General features: G+C 33.8%; 1 protein-coding gene across 2 annotated transcripts; it reads right to left on the minus strand.

Annotated features, from left to right (window-relative positions):
* Positions 1-26: 26 nt before the first annotated feature.
* On the minus strand, positions 27-25,028 carry LOC137396127 (EGF-containing fibulin-like extracellular matrix protein 2). 2 transcript variants are annotated; one of them, XM_068082286.1, is made up of 7 exons: positions 24,915-25,028; positions 24,162-24,326; positions 17,234-17,356; positions 15,652-15,801; positions 15,163-15,288; positions 10,739-10,914; positions 27-48 (listed from the first exon to the last, which is right to left on the minus strand). In XM_068082286.1, exons 1-7 carry the CDS (start codon positions 25,018-25,020, stop codon positions 43-45), a joined length of 852 nt encoding a protein of 283 aa, XP_067938387.1. In that variant the 5' UTR covers positions 25,021-25,028; the 3' UTR covers positions 27-42. The 2 variants fall into 2 exon arrangements, with proteins under 2 accessions (XP_067938387.1, XP_067938386.1); XM_068082285.1 differs by lacking the exon at positions 27-48 and adding an exon at positions 6,124-6,512.

Genomic DNA, 25,028 nt, shown 5'->3' on the forward strand with positions numbered 1-25,028 from the left:
GATTTTCCTATCATATATTTTCTCATCATCAAGTCAGCGTTGTCATGGCTGTGTCATTAAAAGCAAAGGAAGGATTAGGACGTAAATGGAGTCTTTTATCTTATCGGAGAGCTTCAGCGTCGGCGGGAGGGTTGGCTAAGAACAAATACTTAAAGAACAGATAAATAAAGGTTGGCGTCATTTCTCTGATATTATTCTCCCAAATCTTCACTGTCATGCTTCCTTTTGTAAGTGAGGAAATGACATCATGTTGTAAATTTAAAAATTTTTAGTCTTAAATTCAGATGCAACAAAACTGTACTTTTTAAAAAAACCTAGTCATTTTTCTTTTGCTATATTTTATTTGTGTCATTTGTAAAAGTTACAAGAAAATGTGCTGAAAAACAATAAATGAAGCATTACAGTAAAACATGAAAAGTTGAGTTCTTTTCAGATTTAGTTGCAGGTTAAACATCACATTTTAAAGCAACTATTACAAAAAGTGTACAAACCAATGTATTATATTTGTTTCCCACTATCAAAATTTTCCAAAACTCTTTGAAACTACATTATGCAACATTATGTAAAGTAATAAACATTAATTAATATTATATTAAATAATGTTAATTAACTGTTATACAAACTCATGTAACAAAATAAATACACAAAACTTGATGGTATGTAAAAAAACTAAAAAAGATTTTTGTGGTTTCTTCACTATTGAGATAGTTAAATAAAAATACAGACCAGGAATTGTGTAGGTACGCAGGTAAAGGTAGGGTAGAGATACACACTTGGCCTCATGTGAGTAGAGATGGTGAGAGAGACACACACTTGGCTTCATGTAGGTATGTACTTACCTATATGTAGGCATGTAGGTAGAGGTAGAAATACACACTCGACCTATATGTAATATATCTATATACAGATATGTTATATATAAGTCGAGTGTGTATCTCTACCTCTACCTACATGCTTACATATAGGTAGGCACGTGGTAGAGTAATTGTATATATATACAGTCACACACGTATAATTTTCCCACGGATAGCTGGAACACATGGTTAACTCGAACGGACTTGTTTGGTCCGTTCCCACGCAATGATAAATTGCTTTAGATATCTCGAACTTAGCATCTTTAACTCAAACAGTTTTTTTGCCCAACGGCTACAGAGACTGTTGTTATCACTTTAGAATATCACTTTATTCCAAGCCATAGAGATAAACATCAACTTTTAGTAGTTCTTAAGCGCAATTATTACCACTGTTGGCAAAATATTTTTGTTAACGACTTTTCTAAAGGTTTGCTAAAAGTCAAATTTTATCAGACATCCGCTTTGCGACGGCCTCTCGAAAGCAAGGAAAAGCCCGAACACCTTTGGACAAACTTAAAGTAAAATAGGCAAAAGTGATCTTGGTTAAAACGCTCAAAAGAAAAAGATGTCTTTTTTCTGAGCATTTTAACCGCGATCAAGTTATGCCAATTTTAACCTGAGAACGTCCTGGCAGTCACATCACCTAAAACAAAAACAAAACCTCAAGTGATAGAAAAATACCTATACTTTCTAATAAAATTTTTTTAAACTTTACATGAGAGACCCTTTAACTTGCAACAAGCAGTCTATGCTTTTGATTTATATATAGTTTGTATATGTACATGTATCTACTAATAAATACATGCACTTGTGACAGTGCTCTGATAACTTGAACGCTCTGATAACTCTAACACATTCGCTCGATCCTGTTAAGTTTGAGTTATCCATGCTTGGCTGTATATATAACGTTAAATTTAATATTTGATATCGTTTAATTTTATTCCTCAATAACAGAAGATCTACTTAGCAAAGCTTTAATGTTTGCATCTAAATACACAAATATGTCTGATTTAGCCAAATGAATAATACACTACTCAAAAAAATCTATACTCTACAGAAATAACAAAACATGTAGTAAGAGATCAGCTGCAAATTTGTACGACATAACGATGGACTCTTACAATGAAGCAGAGAGCTGCCAGTTTGTCGGAATTTTCATACTACACCTTATCACTGGAAAGCTTGGCAAAAACTTTGGTTATATTGTGACGATGGCCTAGGACTACTAATAGATAGTGCACAAAGCATTGAGCGCACAAGGAAAGAACTATGTGAGATCTTCCGTAAACACATCTTACGTATTACTATCGAAGCAAATAAGAAAGTAGTAAACTTCTTGGACGTAACTTTAGACCTTAACCACAACTTCAAACCCTACAGTAAACCCTGCAGCACAATCGCATATGTACACAAATACTCAAATCATCCACCATCAATCATAAGAAACATACCTGAATCCAGGAAGAACTTCTCTCTATACTACGAGAGCAACAACTCCAACAAAGAAATACAGAAATCAACACAGAAATAGAAAACGACAAAAAATACGGTAGAACCCCCATTCAACAAAGCTGTTACCACCAAGATCGGTAAAGAATTTTTTAAGATTCTGGAGAGTGAATTTCCACCAGAACACAAATTATGCAAAATCTTCAACAAAAACTTTGTAAAGTTAAGTTATAGCTGTACCTCAAACATCAACATCATAATTAACTGGCACAATAAGCAAGTACTATCATAAACACGCAACATCGGCAGGAAACACAACTGCAAAAATTGTGAAAACTGCCCACTGAATGGGAAAATGCCTTACAGACTGCATGTTATATCAGGCAACTGTAGAGTCTGGAGAATGCAACATGCAAGAAACACAAACGTATGCAGGCCTCACTGAAACAACTTTTAAAACGAGATTGGCCAACCACAAAACACCTTTTAAATATCCTCCCAAACGACTACAAACAGAATTGAGTAAATATATATGGGACTTAGAAGACAAGAACATTCACTACAATATAACCTGGAAGATCATCAAAAGAGCGGCATCATACAACACATCAACAAAATCTTGCCAGTTATGCCTATAGGAAAAGAACTTTATCATATTTGAGTCAAAGTTACCCAGCCTAAACACTAGAAGTGAGTTAATATCCACATGCCGGCATGCTAGAAAACACCTAATTAGCTCAATAACATAATCTTTTCTGTACACATGTACTATCAGTATATCAGATAGCACTAAGCCACCAGCTTTGTAAAATAATTTTATAGCTTGTACATTATACATTATAGTCATTTTACCTGAAAATTGCAATTCAATTGCATAAAACTATTAGTAGTAATGATTTTAACCTGTAGTTTTTAATAATCTTTATATGTATCTTATATATATATATATATCTCAAAGTCCGTCTGTTTTCCAACTATAGCTATTATTAGAACAGCTGAGCTGGAAAACAATGCAGACTCAAAGTCATGGCTTACCCTCATTGGAAGCCTAACCTTATTAACTAGCTTGGTGGAATTTTCTATTGGCAATATGCCAGGCTACTAGCTTGAAAGGTACAGTTGTTTGACAAAGTTTTAAAACCTTCACAGTTGTTTTTATTTTTCTCTTAATTTATTTAAACTACACAAAACACTTCTCTCATGATATGTAGTTTAAAAGTTAGAATGATAAATGTTGTTATATGTTAAATACAAATCAATTTTCTGCCCAAAGACTCTTTTATTACACACAATGGGTGACACAGCTAGTATATGTATATATCTCAAAGTGTGTTTTATGTACTTTTTATGTATGTCATGTGTCTGCATCCTGACTATAGGTATGAAACCTTGGAATCAAGAATCCGTATCGAAGAAGATTTCATCTTGGACCCTACCGTATGCCAGTCTGGCACCCTACCCAATAAGCCACAGAGAATGAATTGTTAGCACGCCGATATAAGTTGCTATATTGGAGCACATACCCAATAGCTTTGCATACTACCAGGGTGATTGCGTAAGTAAGTGATTATCATTAGAGATGCCCCGATTCTAAATTCACCAGCCGATTCAGATACCGATCCGATATACCGATCCTAATTGAAAAATAATCCGATTCAGATACCGATTCAGATCTTTTGTGTTGCATAGATAGTAGCTCATTTTATTATGCAAATACAAACATAATGCAAAGAAAACATGAATACTATTGTATTTATTTGTTTGCATTTATGGAAAAAAATATATACATATTCACATACTGACATACCGTGCATGTAGTAACAAAACAGTCCATGTTTCTTGTAATTTGTAAATAAAGGTAATTACTGTTAGTGGTACAGTTCTATCTGTGATAACGAAGTCCCTCTTCTATTGTTAGATGAACTGCTGTGCCTGTACAAGTTTACAGCAAATCAATGTTTCCTTTAAAAACCGTTAGTGATTCAATTATCTCAGTAAGACGTCTCTTTTCTTCCATCATTATCAATGTAGCCAAGCGTCCTGAAGGGGGATTCCCTTGCAACAGATGTTGGAGGACAGGCTACATACCGATACGCCACTGGGGTTACCGTTTTTTGTACAATACAAACGATCCATTGTATCGTCAGGATCAAGAGAGTGATAGATAACTTTATGCGTCGACTGTTTAAATTACTTTCGTAATGCTAGTAAATAGAAATATTACACTGTGTTCTTGTTTCCCATTTTTGTTATCTTGTTCGTGATTGCTTGCAATAAAACCTATCGCTGTAATTGGGAAATACCACACTTTTTGTTTACGTTCTGGCTAAAAAGTTTCCTTCGCTGTGTTGATCAGGCTATAGACATGAAATAAATTGTGTGGCAGGCCTGAAATTCATTAAGTAAAAGTAAGAAGCTTACAGCTGATGAATTTTTATTAGTATAGCAGGTTAAAATACAGTTTTCTGCTAAATGGTTGATCTGTAAAAAGTATCGGCAGGTTCAGATTTTTTAAGAAAAGATCGGCCGATACCGATTCAGATACTTGACACTCATATCGGCACCGATACCGATTCCGATACCAAAATCGGGGCAACTCTAATTATCATTAGTTAGCTTACTAAACTTTTCCATTGGCAATCTGCCAGGCATATAGCAAGTGGCAGGCAATTCTCATTACATCTCATTGTTTATAAGCTGATGTTTAATACTTGGGTAACACCGGATATCACAGCTAATATATATATAAATATATATATATATATTAACTGTGCTTAATATATATATTAAGCACAGCCAATCTAGACCCAAAAACCTAACGAGGCAACGCAACTGCGTCATGAGAACTGTGTTAGCCCCAAAACCCAGGCTAGCGCAATACTAACAGAGCTTAATTAATATATACATGTATATATATATTAATATATATGCATATAATATATATATATTAATATATATATAATATACATATATAGATTGTATGGAAAGTCAATCTGCTGACACCAGAGTGCTCAAATCACAAATGTGAAGAGCTTCGCACTAAGACAAATAGTGTTGCGCTTCTGACAGCATTCTCAACCAAACCAAAGTAAGAGAGCAAATCTTCTGTATATAAATCTCAAAGTTTGTGTGTACTTCAGTTTGTTCGGTTATAACCATTAAAATGTTAGAATGAAGAATCAGTATTGCAGAAGATTTGATCTTGTAATCTCCCATCCACCAGGCAAATATCTTACCAATTAAGCTAAGCGAAATATATTGAATTCTGAGGGGATATGAGCCGTTATGAGTAACGTTACGCAATGTAATGTGGCTAAAGCTTGCTCTCACGGCTCATATTAGTAAGTTTAACAATACAGATAGTAGTGTACTCAATGAGTCTTTGACAATGTGCCAAGCTAATGGCAAGTGGCAGGCAACTACATACATTACCTGTCACTGTTTATATGCTGCTTTTTAATACTCGTGCAGTGTTGAGCATTCCGCTAGTACATATATATATATATATATATATATATATATATATACATGAATGAATATATATATATATATTGAATACATATATATATTCATTCAATGATAAGAAATAAAGTTATTGCTGTGCGAATCATGGCTCTGAAGTGGGTAGTAGTTAACTTCAAGTTTATTGGACTAAATGAGTGCTTACTCCATTACACAACTGATATTGTGTTTAATATGTTGGCATGTGTACTCCTGTAGGGTAATGGGTGGGAAATCTGAGATTGCTCATAGAACTGAAGATAGTTGGCTGGAGATGATAAATGGGCAGCATCTTGATTTGCATTCTCAGATTGTTTTAATATTTATTTTATTCTACTATAACAAAAGATTATTTTGGCAGACAGTAAGTTGGCGCACACTTTTCAAGATACTGTTTTGAAAATATGCTCAAAAATGCAATGCAAAAATTCTGCCAAATAGAATGTCCATGCAATAATGCTACTCAGAGTTATATGTACCTCCTATAGGATGACAGAAACAGTCGTCTCAGCCTCTTATCTGAAAAGGATTATAGGCAAACCAAATGCAATGTCAATAAGTCACCATCGTTTGTGGACTGTACTCGTATTAGCCCGAGCAGTTGAGATCTAATCTATGGTTTTCTAGGGCTAACTCGGCATTCCTTCTTTCGAGGATGGCAATCATATGTTGCATAGAGCCTGAGCTTGTCATGTCACCATTGAGCACCTTAACCGACAAAAGAACATGTTACTTTAATGAAAAAAGTCAAACTGAAAATGAAAAATCAAAGCAAAACTGTATTGATGAGTGGAATATTGGATGTGCTGTTTTACAGAGCATGGGTAGTCTTTGTGTTAGTATCTGTCTCATTATATAATAGGTGAAACACCTGTTGTAGAGAAACGCTATAGTGTAAGTGACCATGCGCAGCGTGATACCAATGATACAAACCCCCCACAGGATAGCGTTTAATGATCGGGCTCTGTTGGGATGAACCCAAACATAGCACCAGAACAATGAAATATGCTCAATAAAGTCACTTGTAAATTTACAAATATTATCAGCAATAATGGTTATTTTACTGATCTGTTAGTTTTATTTTGTTGTCAAATAAGTATAGTTGCCCAACATTGTCACTGTTATGATTAGTCAGTTGCCATTCACAAGCATTTGCGATATTAATAGTCACCATCGTGACATAGCCCAAATTCGGTTTTAGATTTGGATTTTGAGTATGAAAACTACACTACACAGCTTTGCCTGCTGTACCATCTTATTGGCCAGGTCAAACAATGTGACAGCAATAAAAGACTTTGTCATTTTATATTAGGGGTGGCAAAATATTAATCAAAAACTAGGGAAAAAAGGACGTTGTTCGGGTGATTTTGGGTAAATTATATTTAACTTTAAGCATATACTATGACATCTACCAATCTCAGAATTGGTAAAAATAGGTAATTTGAAATGTTTTATTTTCCATGGATCTTAGTATATTGCTAAAATTAAAGAGGGAAAGAGAGAATTACGTGTTTGCAGGTTACGGGTTTTGTTGTTTTTGTACTGCTAACCGGAAATCAGGTAATATCCGCGATCGACGCATATAGGTGATAAAAATCTAGACCTAACAAAAAACCTAACAAGGCAATGCAACCACCCCGCAAGTACTGAGTTAGCCCCAAAACCCAGGCTAGCACAATACAAACAGAGCTCGATCATTAAACCCGCTCATATGATAGCCGTCGCCTATCCTGTGGGGGGTTTATATCATTGGCGATACGCTATGGTGTGAGTGAGCTGGAAAATTGCCAGGGCCTGTCCTGCGTTGAATAAGCCGCTTATCGGTTGCGATTACACTGCAGCTTTCACGCTTTTATTTTTAGAAAAGGAAATATTCAGAAAGAATGATTACAAAAAATTATAACATCCCGAATTGTGGTTATTAATAAAATGGTTTTTGTGAGAAGCTAATAGGTACGTTTTTTTCTTAATAATATTATATATTTCTTTGTTATAATTTAACTGCATGTACGTGCGCACAAAGCATATTGCAATTTAAAATCGCCGCAATTTGGATTATTTTTGTGGGGTTTATTTTTACATTTTTGAGTGTGTTTATTGTAGTTTTGACGGTTAGTTGGTTCATTGAGGAGTTAAACGTGTGAGTTATAACGATTGAGCACAGTAAACCAGTTAAGGTTCACACTAACAAACTTCTGTTCACTACCGTTGTCTTAATGCCAATTTATTATGTATGATTACTACGTGAATGCTCTACATTGCATGGATAATAGAATGAATTTGAGTAATGTAAGCAAGTCTAAATCTTTGCTGTACTAAGAGCCAGGAAGCGAGCTTGACGATGCGAGTAATGTCGTTATGCGTGATGTCAAGATTGCGACTTGTATTTTCACAAGGACTGCACAATTGTTCTATAGTACAGCAAGGACAATGTAGCGTTATGGATCAGCACACCTGCCTGCAGGCCTGGAGGTTCTGAGTTCAAATCCAGTAGGAATTGGTTTTTCTGTTCCTAGATTTGAGTCACTATATCTGGACACACAAACGACAGAAAACACTGAGATACATATCTAAATGTAGGAGGGGAACTTCTAGCTTGTAATATATATTCAGTCTTTGTTATATAATTCACTTTTGGAGTCGTTGTACCTACATAGTATAAATTAGTGGTCATACTCTGTGCTTTATCAGTACAATTGATGATTTCTCACATCACACTAGACTGACAGAAAACTAGCTATAATAATATAGGCATAGTGTCTGACGCTAAACCTAAGCACTGCTGCATTGTGGGATAGACACTATTTATATCATTGTATAGCTGAGTCTAATTAGCTCACTAGAGAGCAAGGTACCCATTAGATCTCAATACAATTAATCTGCAAGAAAACTTCTACAGAAATCTATTAATTTTTAGGAAAAAATACCCTTTCTAGTAGCTTATAACAAATGTATAAAGTTAGCATCTCATTCATTGAGACAATTATTAAAAACACTCAATTACGATAAAAAAGCTCAATATTAAAAAATGAATAATTATTAATAACACTTCTACATGTTGAAATATTTATTTTAAAACCGATTTATTTTTTGTACCATATAAATCAAAATTTGTATCAAAATTTGTACCAAAATTTATAAAAGTCTTTGTACGAAATAAATAAAAATTTAATAATAATTAATTATCGAAACTAAATCGCCATTAATAATAAATCTACATATTAAAATATTCATTTTAAAACTTATTTGTTGTAACACATAAATGAAAATAATTCATTATTAAAACTAAATCATTATTAATAATAGTTTTACATATTGAAATCTTTATTTAAAACCAATTTGTTGTACCACACAAATAAAAATAATTAACTATGCAACTAAGCCATTAATAACAATCTATATACATGTATATATGTATATATATACATATATATACATATATATATGTATATATTTATATATATATATGTATATATATACATATATATATATATATACATATATATATATATATATGTATAAATATATAAATCTCAATGTTTGTCTGTTGGTCTGTCTGTTTTTCGTGTGTTCAATTATAGCGACAAAGTTTTAGCAACAAGAAATGCACTTCGTACTGGATTTAAACGCGGCACCTCCAGTTTGTGAGGCGGGCAAGCTAACCTATTAAGTTACCCATGCTACATGAGTTACAATAAATTAATCATGCTCATTGTCATTACCTCCGTTAAAAAATGCATAGCGACGCTGTGTGATGCGTAGCGCCACTAAAGTTGGCTTTACAGCCTTCACAGCTCTTATTATAGTAAGTTATTAGTAAGTATTATAGTAAGTACATGTAGTAGTAGCAAGGGGTAGCTCACGTTACTCAAATGCAGCCCTAGGCAATCCCCTAGTACAGGGGTCGGCAACCTTTTCCACTAAAAGAGCCATTTGGACCCGATTTCCACAAAAAAACCCAATGGTAGCCACAAACCCCCTTTGAAATTTTTAATTAAAAAAAATACTACATGTAACTTTTTTGTTTAACTTTTAATGCTTTTATACCATGTTTACACCATAAAACGCAAAGGTGTGGCATGTATAATGATTTAACTGCTGAGAAAACCAAAATTATACTTTTGCAAAGAACAATAAAATGCCTTTGGCGGTTTTATTGGCGCATATAATTGTTATAAGGTGTACTACCTGTATTAGTGTTGTTGTTTGTCAGTAGTGTTGTTGAAATTATATCAGAAGGTATCTCGTAGCGATCTAGCCCTACGTGCAAATCTGGTAGTACATTTTTCTGTACTTTTATGTTTAAGTTAAAGCTGCGTGACGATCATGTGATAAGGAACTAATAATAATAGAACAAATGATGACGCATAACAAACGACAATGTTTGAATTATCACCATAATTACATTTTTTTAAATTATATTACAAAATCTAGTGATTAAACTTTTATAGTTTCATGAATTACTTGGCATACGGTAAAAAGGAAAAAAATCCAAAGACAGAAGGAGCCGTAGTGATCAGATGAAAGAGCCGCATGCGGCTCCGGAGCCGCAGGTTGCTGACCCCTGCCCTAGTATATGCCTATAACAAAAGATTTTTAATAATAAGAAGTTTTATCTCTGTGAACAATTTTTGGCAGCAGAACACTTTGGCGGCAGCAGAGCTCCTTGGCAGCACTAGAACACTTTAACAGCAGCCAAATCTACTATCAACAGTAGAGCTCAGGAAAACAGGAAATTTAAACTAGGACTTGAAGAGGTCACTAACTTTTAGTGAAGAGTGGCAAACAATAATATCAGAAACCATTACAAAATTTTAAATAAATATAATCTCATGGATTGTATTAAAAAAATATAAACTTTTTTTACTTTATATTATTATAAAAACTGTCATCAAAACGCTTGTTAAAACTGGCCAAGAAACATCACAGCATACCTCACGGCGAGCTCGTTTAGTTTGAAGTTGTCTTCCCTGAAGTTGGACAGCGCAGCGTTGCAGAATCTCATCATGCTTTAATACAAGTTGAAGACGCTCCTGGTTAAGTTTTCGGTACTTGGAGAGGAGTGCTGAAAGGTCAGATAATCCTTCCACCTTGTTCGAAATTGAGACCTCTGGAAGGATGAAAGAATTATATTATAAAATAGCCATAAACCTGGGATTTTTTAAATTTTTAGTTTGATACCCTGCAGTACATGTGTAGCTTCAGAACAAGTTGCTAAACAACTTCCATGGTAGCCTATGAATCCATCAATTTATAGCAATTGTCTTTCCATGGTAGCCTATGAATCCATCAATTTATAGCAATTGTCTTTAAATTTAAACTTGCACAAAACTGTAGTAGATTGTATCAGAAAGTATTGATTATTTTTTATGTTTGAGGTGATCTGATTGCAAGGATGTTTCAAGATTAAAATCGAAATAACTTGCTTCCGGTTAAAATGATCAGAAGGAAATTATGTGCAAAATAGCGTGACTAGTTGCTATCATTGCTATAGTTGATATCAGCTATTGTGTTCAAGTTACAGCTCTATATTCTGTCAGTCACTTTGCAGCAATATCAAAATTTATTAATTATTTTTTATGTTTATATTTTTTTAGGTGGTCTGACTGCCAGGGTGTTTCAAGATTAAAATCAACAAAACTTGACCGCAGTTAAAACGCTCAGAAGAAAAATATGTGTGTAATGACATCACTAGTTGTTAGCGGTTATTGTTAGTTGATATCAGCTATTGTGTTCAAGTTGCAGTGTTATGTGTCTCTATTCTGTCAATCTCTTTGCAGCTATAACCGTCATAATAGCACTTTTTCTCGATATGAGCGTTTTAATCGCGATCACATTTTATCGGTATTAATTTTGAACCATCCTGGTAATCAGACCATCCCAAACATCAAAAACAATCCCAAATGATAAAAACTACTGATACCTTCTGATAGAATATTTTATTTTTTTACTATTTACTATTGAATTTAATTTTTTGAGTTTCTAATTAGATGGGTGATTAGGAGGCAAAGTAATAAAGTTGGATTTATTATTCTCTATATGCAAATGTCAAAGTCTGTCTGTTTGTCCAGCTATAGCAATTAAAATCTAGCAATGAAACATCGCAAAAAAATTGATCTCAGAACCTACCATTCTCAAGGCAACAAGCTTACCCATTACGTTACGCTAAATGCATTTATATCATTGGGTGATCTGAGTCTTTATTTGAATTAAAATAATCACAGCGACTCTGTGTTACGCGCAACGTCACTAAACGTTGCTCTCCCAGCTCTTATTAGTAAGTTTAGTAATACGGATACTAGCTTACTCAAACTAGCCAATGGCAACTACATTACCTGCCACTGTTTATAAGTTGTCTTTTGTTACTTGTGCAACGCCGGACATTCATCTAGTCTCTACTATAATAAGCATACAATAAATTTCTACATGCTTGTCAGAAGCTAACTTTATAGGTGAAAAGAAAAGATTGCTTTCAATAGGATTCGAACTCGTAACCTTCAAGTTGATACACCGCCACTCCAACACTCAATCTAATGCGCATATACTGATTCTCTGTAGTTCATCAGCTCACCTGACAAGCATCCACGGCACACTAGACTACCAGGGCAGCAGTAGAAACTATTTCTAGCACTATTGACTGTGTTGAAACTACTAATGAAAGGAGATTGTGTCATTCAGCTATAGAATGATTATGACAGCGCTACAAAGCAGACTAGAGCTGATAGAATTGGGTTCGTTGTAAAGTGAACAAAAAAGGGTTAATAAAACCTTCATACCTCATGCGCGAGATGAGTAAGCAATACCTATGCGAGTACAAACGAAAAGAACTAGCTTGCTTTGTAATTTCAAGTTTGATTTGTCTTCCCTTAACTAATAAACTCCAATCGTGTCACACTGCATTTATTTCTTGCTAAAATGCTAAAAAATTGAAACATATTCCATAGATGGATATCATAAACATTCTAAAGATATATATTTTATAGAAGTCATTCGTTTATATTCCGTTCTCTGATGTGTCATCAAATTTGTAAAGGCTTATATTACAGTCTCTACTTAAAATTAAAAAGGTTGATTAGCTTGCAGGATGCAATGGCTGCCTGCTGACAATTTTTTAAATAAGGATAACCAATAGTATTAAAAAGCATTTACAAGTGAGGACAACTCCCTAGGTCAATGTATACTAACCAAGAAAGAATTATCGACTGAATTGATTAATGATAAATGTAAGTAACATGATTTGATAGTTTTGAACGTACAGTCATACTTTGACTTACGAGCTTAATGCGTTCCGAGACTGAGCTCATATGTTAATTTACTCGCATGTTGGTGCAATTTATTTATATATAGAACAATTAAATATATATTGATTGGTTTCCAAACTCTAAAAAAATGCAAATAAAACACTCAAAACAAGATATTGTACCAAAAAGAACATGTTGATTATTTTCCTAACTTACCATGAGCTTTTAAAAAGCAACAAATAAAAATAATGCAAGGAAATGTGATTAAATAAAATGTAAAATTAAATACATACAATAGCAGCTAACGCTATCATTTGCCAGAAAGGGAGATATCCTAAAAAGTTATAGAGAGTTATCCTTCATTACAACAGTTGACTTCGATAAATTTGGATTTTATCAAAGTCTTGAAAGACAAAATTAGAAGCAAACCTAAAAGCAAACTTTCATTTTTAACTTGAGGTAATTAAAATTTCTTCGGCGTTCATAGTTTGAAGTTTCTCGCTGGCTAGCTAATTTTTCCTTTGTTTCGCTTTCACAACTAGCCGGTCGTTTTAAGATAAACCTATCTGAGGACGTTTGCCTTTGTCGCCCTTTCAACATGTTCCGATTAGGACGAACACAAGTGTCGTCATAAACGCTTAATGTACGACCACTAGTCAACTTGTCCGAATGTTTATAGTTTTGATAGATAGCAACGGCCTTTTTACATTGCATCGTTCAATTACGCTGCACACCGGCCAATTGTTGATCTTTTAACCAATGCCTGAGCAGTCTCTCCATCAGCGGTCGTGAAGATCGCTGCGCCGTTTAGAAACTATAGTTAGTCCTTTTGCGAACTAAATAAATTCCCTGAATATAATCCTTCTGTTTGATAATTGTGGATGTATTTCTGTCATATTGCTGAGCTAGCTCAATCACGCATACACATTTGGCATATTTTTCAATAATTTTCTGTTTAATAATTGTTATCATTAGCTTTTTCTTTGCATTTCATCTTTCATTTTACTGGCAAACTTTTGGTCTACGCACAGTACTTTTAATTCACATAATATTGCACGCACAAAAAAAAACACGGTACAAAAGTATAACCTGAGCAGTTGAAAAATACGGAGTGATGCTGTTCTCATAAAACACCTCCAGCATACTTGGCGACTGACTCACGCGCTCGCATCTCAAACATAGCTCGTATGTTAGTGCTAAAACTTGCTTAAAAGCTGGCTCGTATCTCAAGTTTCTCATACGTTGGAGCATTCGTTAAGCTGAAGTATTACTGTACAAGGATAACCAATAATATCAAAAGGGTATTTAAAACTAAGGACAACTCCATAATTCAATGTGTATTAACCAATAACCAATAGATTTTAACATACCTTGAGAATTGATTATTTTGACTAGAAGATGAATGTATGAGTCAGCATGTCAGCGTTTGTCTTTTAATAAATAAATTATCTTATACTTTATGTATATACAAAGAAGTATCAACAACTAAGCAATGTTTTTCATGTTACAATTTAGTATCATTATAACTTACCGGACTAGCATATGCATGTAAAGTTTGAATGAGATTAGCAACAAATTGTGGAACACACACACACACACAAGCACGCAAGCACGCAAGCACGCGCACATACACCTGTAGTACATTCAAACAATATTGTGATTAGCTTGATTGTACTTATAGTGATACTCAACGCTTTAGTTACTAAATATTTGTGGTTTGTCATCAGTAGTGGGATAGGTCGAAGTCCATTCACATACATACAGTTATACGTATGTACATACATACGCTAGCTAATACACACTTAGCTAATAAGCCTATATGTGAATATTAAAAAATTTAAGCCGATTGGTCAAGGTTGTTGAGCACAGCTAGTGATTGGTGGAGATTATTGAAGGCATATGGTGATTGGTCAAAATTATTAAACACAACTAATGATTGATTGGTTAGGATTGTTTACCATGGCTAATGATTGGTCAACATTAACTTACCCTAAAGCATATTGACAATAAACAATATTATATATTGAAATAATAAAGACATTAACACTGATCAATTACTCTGAAGCAACTCTTAATCCTCATGTAGTACTGTAAAAAATGAGTATCACATGACCTACCTGAGCAGGTGTAGCCATTTCCTGTGTATCCATGGTTACAAGTACAGGTGTAACTACCAATCGTGTTATCACACCTGGCGTTTGGACTGCACCAGTTTGTTGATGTGCTCTCACACTCATCTATGTCTGCAATGTGAAAACAGAATTTCACATCAATTCAAGAATGAATAGATCTTGTTATTGTCCTAAAAAATTGCTATCATTATTTTAGTATTTCATACATTAAATTTTTAGACTTTGTTATGTAATTACTTTGAACCCAAAAATATGATGCTATGCTAACTAACCACTAACTAAAATATCTAACTACATAAACATCAATTTTTATTAACAAACCAGAATAAAAATCCATCTGAAAAAACTTCATGTTGACCAGAACAATTTAAAATAATGTCTCTACCTACAAATGTATTTAGTAGCTCCACACTCATTAATCCAAAGTACTTTACGCAGCCTTCCATACAGTGTATCTGATATATCTGTACTTACCAACACAAACCATCTCATTTATGGCCGGCACATGTCCTGTATCACATTTACATCTATATGAACCATCAGTGTCTTTACATTCTCCTCGACCATTACAGTAAATATCACTAGCATTCTTTTCACTTCTCGCTTCTGCACACTCATCAATATCTACAAAAACATAGTCAAGAGACCCCAACTCCGTATAAGGAAGCATGATTAGTTACTGACATTACATAGAGTAGGTGGATGATTATGGTTTAGAAATAAATCAGTGTAATTAAACAGATTTTATTTTGTATTGTATCTAGACAGAAACTGTTGCAGGTAATGAAATGTCTGCATAACCCTCACAAGGAAATGATTGGTGAACGAAGTAGTCATGTGGAAGCAACTTCACAAAATAGATCTACATTATATGGAGACACCGCTAATGGCGGTCTCTTGCCAGATTGACAGCGATCCAGTCTAGTAGCATAAATATTATTTTGTACTGTTGTTAGACAGAGTCAATCATGATAAGTAAATGAATGATATAAACCTACAATGAAGAAACTTGTCAAAGATTGATCAAGAAAGGACAACTCTTGAAAATCAATTTTAATTTGTTCTAGGGTTTGCATATGCTTAATTTTGCTCTATAATATAGTCATCTAAAATTTTATAATTATAAATTATTTAAGAGTAATTGGAAATAATCACTAATAAATAAATTATTATTGAAATTTCCTTTCTGTTCCTGAAACAATTTTATTGTGATAAGGGACTCTCTCTGGATACCAAACCTGCGTAAACCTGTGTGGATTCAGTCTTTGATAGACCTCTTTAAGCTCATTTTATTTGTTCGTAAATTTGTTATCTAGCAAGTAATTTTTGACTTGTGTAATTATGATAGAATTTGTACCACTATTTGAGGCTAAAATTTGTGTTTTGCACCCATGCTCAAGCTGGACATGTGGCTACAAGTTTCTCCTAGTTTACGCGAAGTGTTTTATTCCAAATGGCAATGCGTAAAGATTTTGCTCTTCTAGAAAAATTGTTTGAACTCGAATATCGACTAGTTCAGCAGTGCAGAAGAAGAGCTTAGGTCAGAAGGCACAGTGGAAGGTATTAAACAACTAGAAGACAATGAAATGAGTCCAAATAGAAGCAACAATCGGAACACATCTTGCCGACCGAACGATGCAAACAATATTGTTTAAAAAGTACTAATTTTTGCCAATTGTTTATTTTATTTATTTTTAAATATATATTTGTAGCATTTGATAGATTATTTTACCGAACACGGTTATTATCTTATTTGGCAATGATATTACAATCTTTGAAATCTGTCAATTATTAGTAAGTTTTCAATTTTTAGCAATCATACTTTCTCAAAGAGTAAGTTTAACAAACTGGTAAGTAAAACAGCCCTTTGTATCATAAAAATGGCTTTACTATTAAAGCCAAGCTTGCCAACCTTAAAATCCACAAGAAACTTTGGCAGCCATTTTTACAAAGATTCAAGATGGAATTCGTACTTTCGCTTGAGTCAGCATGTAATAGGGTTGGTAGAGATGAGCTTAGATGTTGTATAACAGTATGATAAGTGCGAACTACTTACTCCAGCAGTCAACTCCAGTTCCGCGGTATCCAATTAAACAAGAGCAGTCAAATGAACCTACAGTGTTTATGCAATAGGCATTTCTGTCGCAGTCGTCTGTCCCTTCTGCACATTCGTCAACATCTACAGAGATTGTACAGTTTTTGCTCAACATTTTCACAACAAGATGCTTTTGATAAAACTAAACTCGATGTTCTAATGTAAAGGATCGTAGCACACAACATGTTAATTGTGACAACACATCAACTTCTTGAGAATAAACATTAGCAGACAGCAGTCGATTACACCAGAAGTTATACAACATTATGTTATTACATATGCTGATTATATTGTTAGTGCTTAAAATAATATATGTTTAATACAAAGTATAAGTTTTTGATAAAGCTATCGATAAAACAAAAATTGACAATCAATGTGTACATTAATACTGTAATGTACTGGCCAAAATTACTAAACACAATTTTTCGTGGTCCCTTGACTATCATGACTAATGGCTGGTAAAAGTTATTAAACAAACCCGGTGATTGGAGCAGTTTGGTGAGCACAACTAATGATTGATCAAGATTAGGCTGATGCTTAGTCAAAATAATGAAGCGCAGCTGAGGATTGGTCTGGATTACTGAATTTTGCTAATGACTGGTAAGAATTATAACAGTAACTACTGTAAAACCTCAATTTGAGCGCCACCTCAATTTAAGCCCCACTTCTAATATAGCGCCACTATATGGGAGGGTTGAAAAATGCCACGCCATGGTGCTCGAAGAGGGGTTTTACAGTACTGACATCGATCAGAGTGCTAAGATATATTATGATGCTTCTACAAAACAATAATTATGTAATTATAACACAATCTCTTTTTGTGCCTTTGTTTGGTATGAGCTCATCAAAGTACTAAAATGGAACAACTCTACAGCGTTTAGAGCAAGAATTTGGCAAACACATGGTTGATGGTTGTTAGTCATAAATGTGTGTTGATGAATCGAAACAGCCTGAGTTGTCTGAAAACAGCCGCTACAGCGTATTGAAACACAGTAAAGTCTATCAGTCTTTGTTGTGTCCATCCATTCATCCAAAGCTATGATTAAAATTTAGAAAAAAATATTTCTTTTACCAAGATTCAAACATGCGACATTCGGCTTGATAGACTGACTACTACCTGCCCAATCGACCACCTAGCTGTACTTCAGAATAGCTGTTGGTAATTTAATACACCCGGCAAGCTCTTGCAGTACATGAGACTCTCAAAGTACCAACCATAACTAATCATAAAATTTGTAACAGAGCCGCACAGGGCAGAGTTGCCAGACCAATGGAAACATATATGGGAGCGCACTAGTTTCCAAATGAACAGGCCATGCCCACTATTTTTATATAAGCTATAATAAAAATACTGCAACATTAACAAACAAAAATACCTCCCATGGCAGTAGCTTTAAAACTGATTGTTGTAATAAACCATTTGAAAAAAGACAAAATTCCCAACAAGATGCTGCCAATAATCTTATGATTTGAAATAAAATAACTCTTTTAAAGCTCAAATGAAAGTACAGGTCTTACTTAGATTGGCATTTGGCTCAAATTATGATAGTTTTTGTATCTGCAACTAGTTTCTGGTTGGGATTTCCAGCGAAATTACATGTTTTGATGTTTGTATGAAAACTCTAAGTGCTATTAAACCGTCAACAGATATAACAGTATAGTGTCTAGCAGCAATATTCATTTGAATACTGTATGTGGACACCTTTCCACATCCTGTTTATCTCAAAAGCGCGAGATATATTTATTAACTACAACAAGAGCGCGGCAGCAATTGCAATAGTTAAAACGTTATCATAAAAAGGTTTGAGTATTGACTGCAATAGTCTTCAAAAAGAAAAAATACAAAGAATAGAAATGTACAGCTGAGAATTGAAACTGTAAATACAAAAAGTGGCTTCCTTTACATAGCTCCATTTTTCACCTGTCACCTAATTGAATTAATGAACTAAGTTCTGTGGAAACTAAATTATACATTTAATTTTTAAATCTGTACTAAAATACATAAAGTATATTGTGGTGGATCGTGTCCACGTACTAAACCAAACCCAGCCAATCTACATACTATAATAGTATGTAGATTTTACATTCTTTGCATGAGTTTTTCTACAATTTATATATTTTATATTTATATATTATATGTACAGTTGTATATTTGGCCGCTTTTGTTTACAACTTTAGAATGTGTACAAAATTTATTTATCGTTTGCAAAGTTTTTATTGTAGCTGGTGCCTTCAGAAACAGACAGTCAGGAGGTGAAGCTGTTAAGAGACTGCAGAAAGCTCTACCTAACAGTACTCGTAGATCTAGACAAGCTGTGCGGAAGCTGGCCCTTCATGTCGGAGTGCAGTTAGCTGAAAAAGCGGACACTGATGAGAGACGTGACAAGCAACCAATTGCTGATGATACTGTTTAGAAGGCTCAAACTATCTATTAAAGAGATGATACATTGCAACAAGCTCCAGCTATGAAAGATTGTAGATGCCTCAATGGAGGAATGGTTCAGAAACGGCATCTTTACCATAACATCAGTGAGACACACGAGCTCTACAAAGTTTAGTACAATGACACAAACCCTATAGGTGGAACCAAGTTTGCTAAGCTTAGACCTGCTCAAGTGCTGCATATCCTCATAATAGCCTATATAGTTATAATAACTCTATTATTAATAGCCTCATAATGTTTGTGTGTGTTCATCACATGAGAATATGTTGACGTGCATTTCTGTGCTAGCTAAAAACCGTAGTTTACCATCTAATGGTCGAGAGTTAGTGAATATCATTGTTTGTGATCGTACTAACCAAAGGTGTATGCACATGCTTGATACTCAGTGTAGTGATTGTAAGTCAGTAAAGAATTTCTATTTGGTTATCAGAGACAATGTGGACACGCGAGTAGTTTGGTTTCAGTAGGAAACAGCTGACAAAAAGGTTCAAAAGGTAAGGCATGAAGGTTCGTTTAATGAGCTCCTCGATTGTTTGGTGAAACGATGGGATACTTTTCTGACTCTCTGTTACATTAAAGATCCGCAAACCTCATATTATGAACAATTGGAAAGAAAATTGGGACCAAATGAAGCAGTTGTGCTATTGAAAGTTGAATTTAGGAAAACCTACCTAACATCTCATCAGGATGAAACACAAGCTGCTCATTGGGCATACAACCAGGTTACATTGTTTACCTGTTGCACAAAGACTCTAAATGGAATACATAGTGCTTGTTTTGTCAGTGACTACCTAAATCATGATAAGTATTCCGTTTATGTGTACATTGGCAAGCTGATATCAATGATAAAATCTGAAAATGAATGTTTAACTTCAGTCTGCATGTTTTCAGATGGCTCGGGGGCACAGTTCAAAAACCGTTCCATGTTCGCTAATCTTCACTGGTTTAAGGTGGCCCATGAACTTTAGCATTTTGAATGGAACTTTTTTGCTACCGGCCATGGAAAAGTGCCAGTCGATGGTTTGGAAGGTAGTTTGAAAATATTTGTGCGTCGCACAGTGTTAGGGCGTAAAGCTGTTGTGACCAATGCAGAGAGCTTTGCTCAATCATGTAAAAGCTCAACTGCTACAGTTGTTTTCGTGAAACCTGATGAAATTTTAGAGACAAAAGAATATCTGAACCAGCGGAGGGAAAATATAACAACTTTAAAAGGCACACAGCTTGTTCACCAACTTGTTCCAACAAGACCTTGTAACGCTGCATATGGTCCGGTAGGCTAAAATGTGAAATGAGTGTATCATAGTTTTTAAGATCTTTCCAAGTTTAAATAAACGGGAACATTATATTTTTAAACAGAAAACTTTAAACATGTTAAATAGCTTTACTACTATGTTTCTCCCAGTAAAACATACTGTTTTGTAAATACGTGCTGCATTTCTTCCTTTACGTGATAGTTTTAATAGAAACATGTATTTTCATTATTTTACTATCCCAGAAATTCCACTATCATACAACCCACGACCAAAGTGATATTGGAAAAAAGAAAGGGTACTGATGGTTGAGAAATGCAATATTAGCAGTCAAATGGCACTGCAGTGCAATAGAATAACTGCAATGGTAGCTGTAATGTACTGGGTGTGGGTGTTATTATATACAACAAACAGCAATAATGAAAGGAAAAGATTATATGTTTATATCTCTCTCCTGCAATAGGAGAAATGCAACATTGGCCAATATTAGAAGTAAAATGCACTGATATTATTAGAATAACCAATATTATTCATGTAGTAATACAGTAATAATAGAAAACCAATGCACAATTTTGTTTACATTTCAAAACGTCATAGCTAACAATATCAAGAAGTTGTGATATTTATATAGATTTTGAGAAAAATCTATTTAACAAAACTATTTAGAAAAAATAATAACAGTAACATATTGCCCATCATCGATGTTGTTAGTGTGACTATAACACTTCAATAGTCATCCAAACTTATAATTAAATATTGTAATAATCTCATAAGAATCGTTAGAAAAAAATATCATTGTCGTTTCCTTTACTTACACTGCGTTGGACATCAGTTAGAATACCAAAGTACTCCAAAGCGTCTAAAATATCAGTTACTTTGAAATCGGCAAAAATGAAACGATTTCAGTACTTCTACGTTAATTACAGAAACCTTTGGAAATTTGACAATGCTATAGACTGGTGAAATTTGCACATTATTTTTTCGTGAAAAGCACACAACTTAATGGTTCTATTCTCTGTCGCTCGGCGTTTCAATAGCCGGTCTTAATTTTGATAAAAGTAAAGCTTAACAAGTTTTAATAACGATTTTCAGCCAAATTAATCTGTCTATTTGTGTATAATCCGTTCAGATGGGTAAGTTTTAGGAATATGTCAACACTTTTCAAAGACTTGGTAACATATTTAAATAGGTTTATATGCATTTTGTATCATTATTATACTTAAACTACTACACACAAAAATGGTTAAATTTGTTGATGAGATTTCGGAACAAGGGTTTGCGACACTGTTGATGAGTAATTTTCGTAAGTTGTGTGCACATGCATTTATCATACAAACTCTCAAACATTCGCTCCGCTCGTTTGGTCGTGGGATAATGCCACTACAATGTATTACATAATCAATAGCAATAGTATTATGCTCTGTTTTTAGTATAATTATGATTGTTTTATGGACATAGTTCGTTAAGTAGCTTGATATTTGTGAATCATTTTCAGACATGTTCCACCATTCGTGGTTGTAGTGTCACATCATTCACATCTTCATGGATAGCTGCTTGAGACATTTAATTAGATAAAGTCAAATTCAAAGTTAATCAAACCACCTACATATGTGGTCAATGGTTTTCGAAAGTCTTACGCTCTAAAAATCGGCTAACTCACAAATTTTTTTCAAAATTGAATCCAAGACACAAAATCACATTTTTTTGATGCCCCATCATTTACGCATGTTGTACATCATAGCTCTGAAACTACTATTTTAAAAGCAGTAAAATTTATATAGTATTAAATCCAAGAAAATACTGCATCAATTAATTTAAACAATTGTATAATGCATGTGTAGTTGGCATCAAATAACTCTAAATGTACCATAATTATTTATGAACATGTCCATTGGCGTGTTCATAAATAATGATAAGACATTATTATTATATATATGTATATATGAATGCTCTTTTTGACAAATAACTTTGGTAATTTAATGCAAAATTTAATTTGAATATGAAGTAGTTTGTCATTTTTATTATAAAACTTATAATTCCTCAAAAAACATAAACCACAGAACAGTTGCATATACAAAAAACTATCAGAATTTGAGCTATATGACAATTTAAGTAAGACTTGTTCTTTTACTTGAGCTTCAAAAAGGTTGTCTTATCTTGCAGTAAATTATAATATTTTTGACCATCACCTTGTAGGGAATTTTGTCCTTTTTTAAAAGTTGTATAATGCAGCAATCAATTTTAGAGCTACTAAAACGGAAAGTTATTTTTGTTTATAATGTTGGGGTCTTCCAGTTAGATTTTATATAAAATAGTCTGTTTGTCTGGATGCCAGCATTTATGTTTGCGGTTTCGGTCCTGGGGCGTGCGCTAAACTGCTCTGCATTTGTGACATGCCAAAAAATGTGTTGCTAAGTTTACAAGCTGTCAGTTTTGTGCCATAGTAGAATAATATTTGTTATGTGAAACTAATAAATGACCACAAAACTTCAACTTCCTTTAGTTTTTAAGATTTTACTAAAAAACCTTGAAAATGAAACAAGGAACAAAATTTTGGTAAGATTGTGAAAGTTACAGGTGATATTATACAGAACAACACATAAGTAGTTCATCCAGAGTAAAAGATTACCTTTTTTGAGTGTATCAACTTCAGAAATCCGTTACAAACTTTGTTACGTGAAACATCATCCTACTATATCTTGGTAATTTCATTTTGAGCTTTCTATTTAAAAAGCTTTGAGAGAACGTTCATAGTTACTATTCATAGTTACTATTCAAAGTTACTATTTATAGTCACTATTCATAGTGACTATAAATAGTTACTATTCATAGTTGTTATTCATAGTCGCTGACTCACTATTCATAGTCACTATTTATAGATACTATTCATAGTTACTATTCATAGTCATCATTCATAGTCGCTATTCGTTGTCAATATTCATAGTCACTATTCATGGATACTATTCATAGTCACAGTTCACACTTACTATTCATAGTCACTATGTATAGTTACTGTTCAGCATCACCAACAAGTGGTGACAATATTTAACTTGAGAGAATTTTTCCTTTAAAATCGCTGTAGTTCTCGTTATAAGAAAAAGCATAAAACATAAATGCATTGAAATAGGAATAAATAAATCCAAAAAAAACAAGCAGGCTCTTTCTATTGTCATGACAATGGTAGAATAATACTCACCGTTGCATGTGATTCCATCTCCGGTGAAGTGAGTACGACATTGGCATGCAAATATTGAGTTCGAGATATCCTTTTGATCAGCCTTTTCAAGCACACATTGGCTGATGTTTGCTGCTGGTAATTTAGTGTCGGTTACATAGCCACATTTGTTGCAAAATGAGATACCTAAATTATAAAAAATCAGTCAAGTTATATACAAAAAACTGCAATAATTAGCTTTTGGTTGTTTGACCTGAATGAAACCTGCCCAACGCCAGAAATAATGAATAAAACCAAAATACTAAAAATAAAAAAGTGAGTCAAAAATAAGGCTGTTAAAAATATTTAGTAGAGTAACAACATTACAATAAAAAGTAAATCATTTTACAAAATTTACCATAATGTTTTCAAAGTACATGTAAATGTTTTAAAGGCAAAATATTTAGTGGCATGCTAGAATAAAGTAAATTGATTTTTTGCTAAAAAAAAACTTCGAAGTGGTTATCTGCTAGACTCCAACGTTTTTTTTCAAATTCAACAAAGTTTTATATTTATTGTATTTACAATTGTGATGCATCTATGTTCAACTAAATAAACAATTATTATTACAACACTATACGTTAATATCTAGCTATAACAGTTTTATGTAATTAAAAGTGTATGCTCACATGTACAAGATAAATGATATAAACAGATACCTAGCCCCTTTGTGAAGATGCTTTAAAAAACAGATACTTTGCCCCTCCGTAATGTTGTCCTGCAATAAACAGATACCTCGCCCATCTGTGTAGTTCCCCTTCAGTTGCAGTTGAGCCAGAGTTGTTGTAAAGAGCAAAAGCACAGCAACAAGCCTTAGAAGGGTGTGACATGAAGCAGCCATCTTGATGG

This window comes from Watersipora subatra, chromosome 5 (genome assembly GCF_963576615.1).
Source record: "Watersipora subatra chromosome 5, tzWatSuba1.1, whole genome shotgun sequence".
NCBI classification, from domain to species: domain Eukaryota; kingdom Metazoa; phylum Bryozoa; class Gymnolaemata; order Cheilostomatida; family Watersiporidae; genus Watersipora; species Watersipora subatra.

Excerpts from the sequence above, each read along its gene's own strand:
- LOC137396127 (XM_068082285.1), bottom strand. The coding sequence starts at position 25,020 with ATGGCTGCTTCATGTCACACCCTTCTAAGGCTTGTTGCTGTGCTTTTG. Across the intron at positions 15,802-17,233 it reads AACTGGAGTTGACTGCTGGA|ATATTGATGAGTGTGCAGAA; the intron begins GTAAGTAGTTCG and ends ATGTTTTTGTAG. Across the intron at positions 10,915-15,162 it reads AAATGGCTACACCTGCTCAG|AGGTCTCAATTTCGAACAAG; the intron begins GTAGGTCATGTG and ends TCATCCTTCCAG.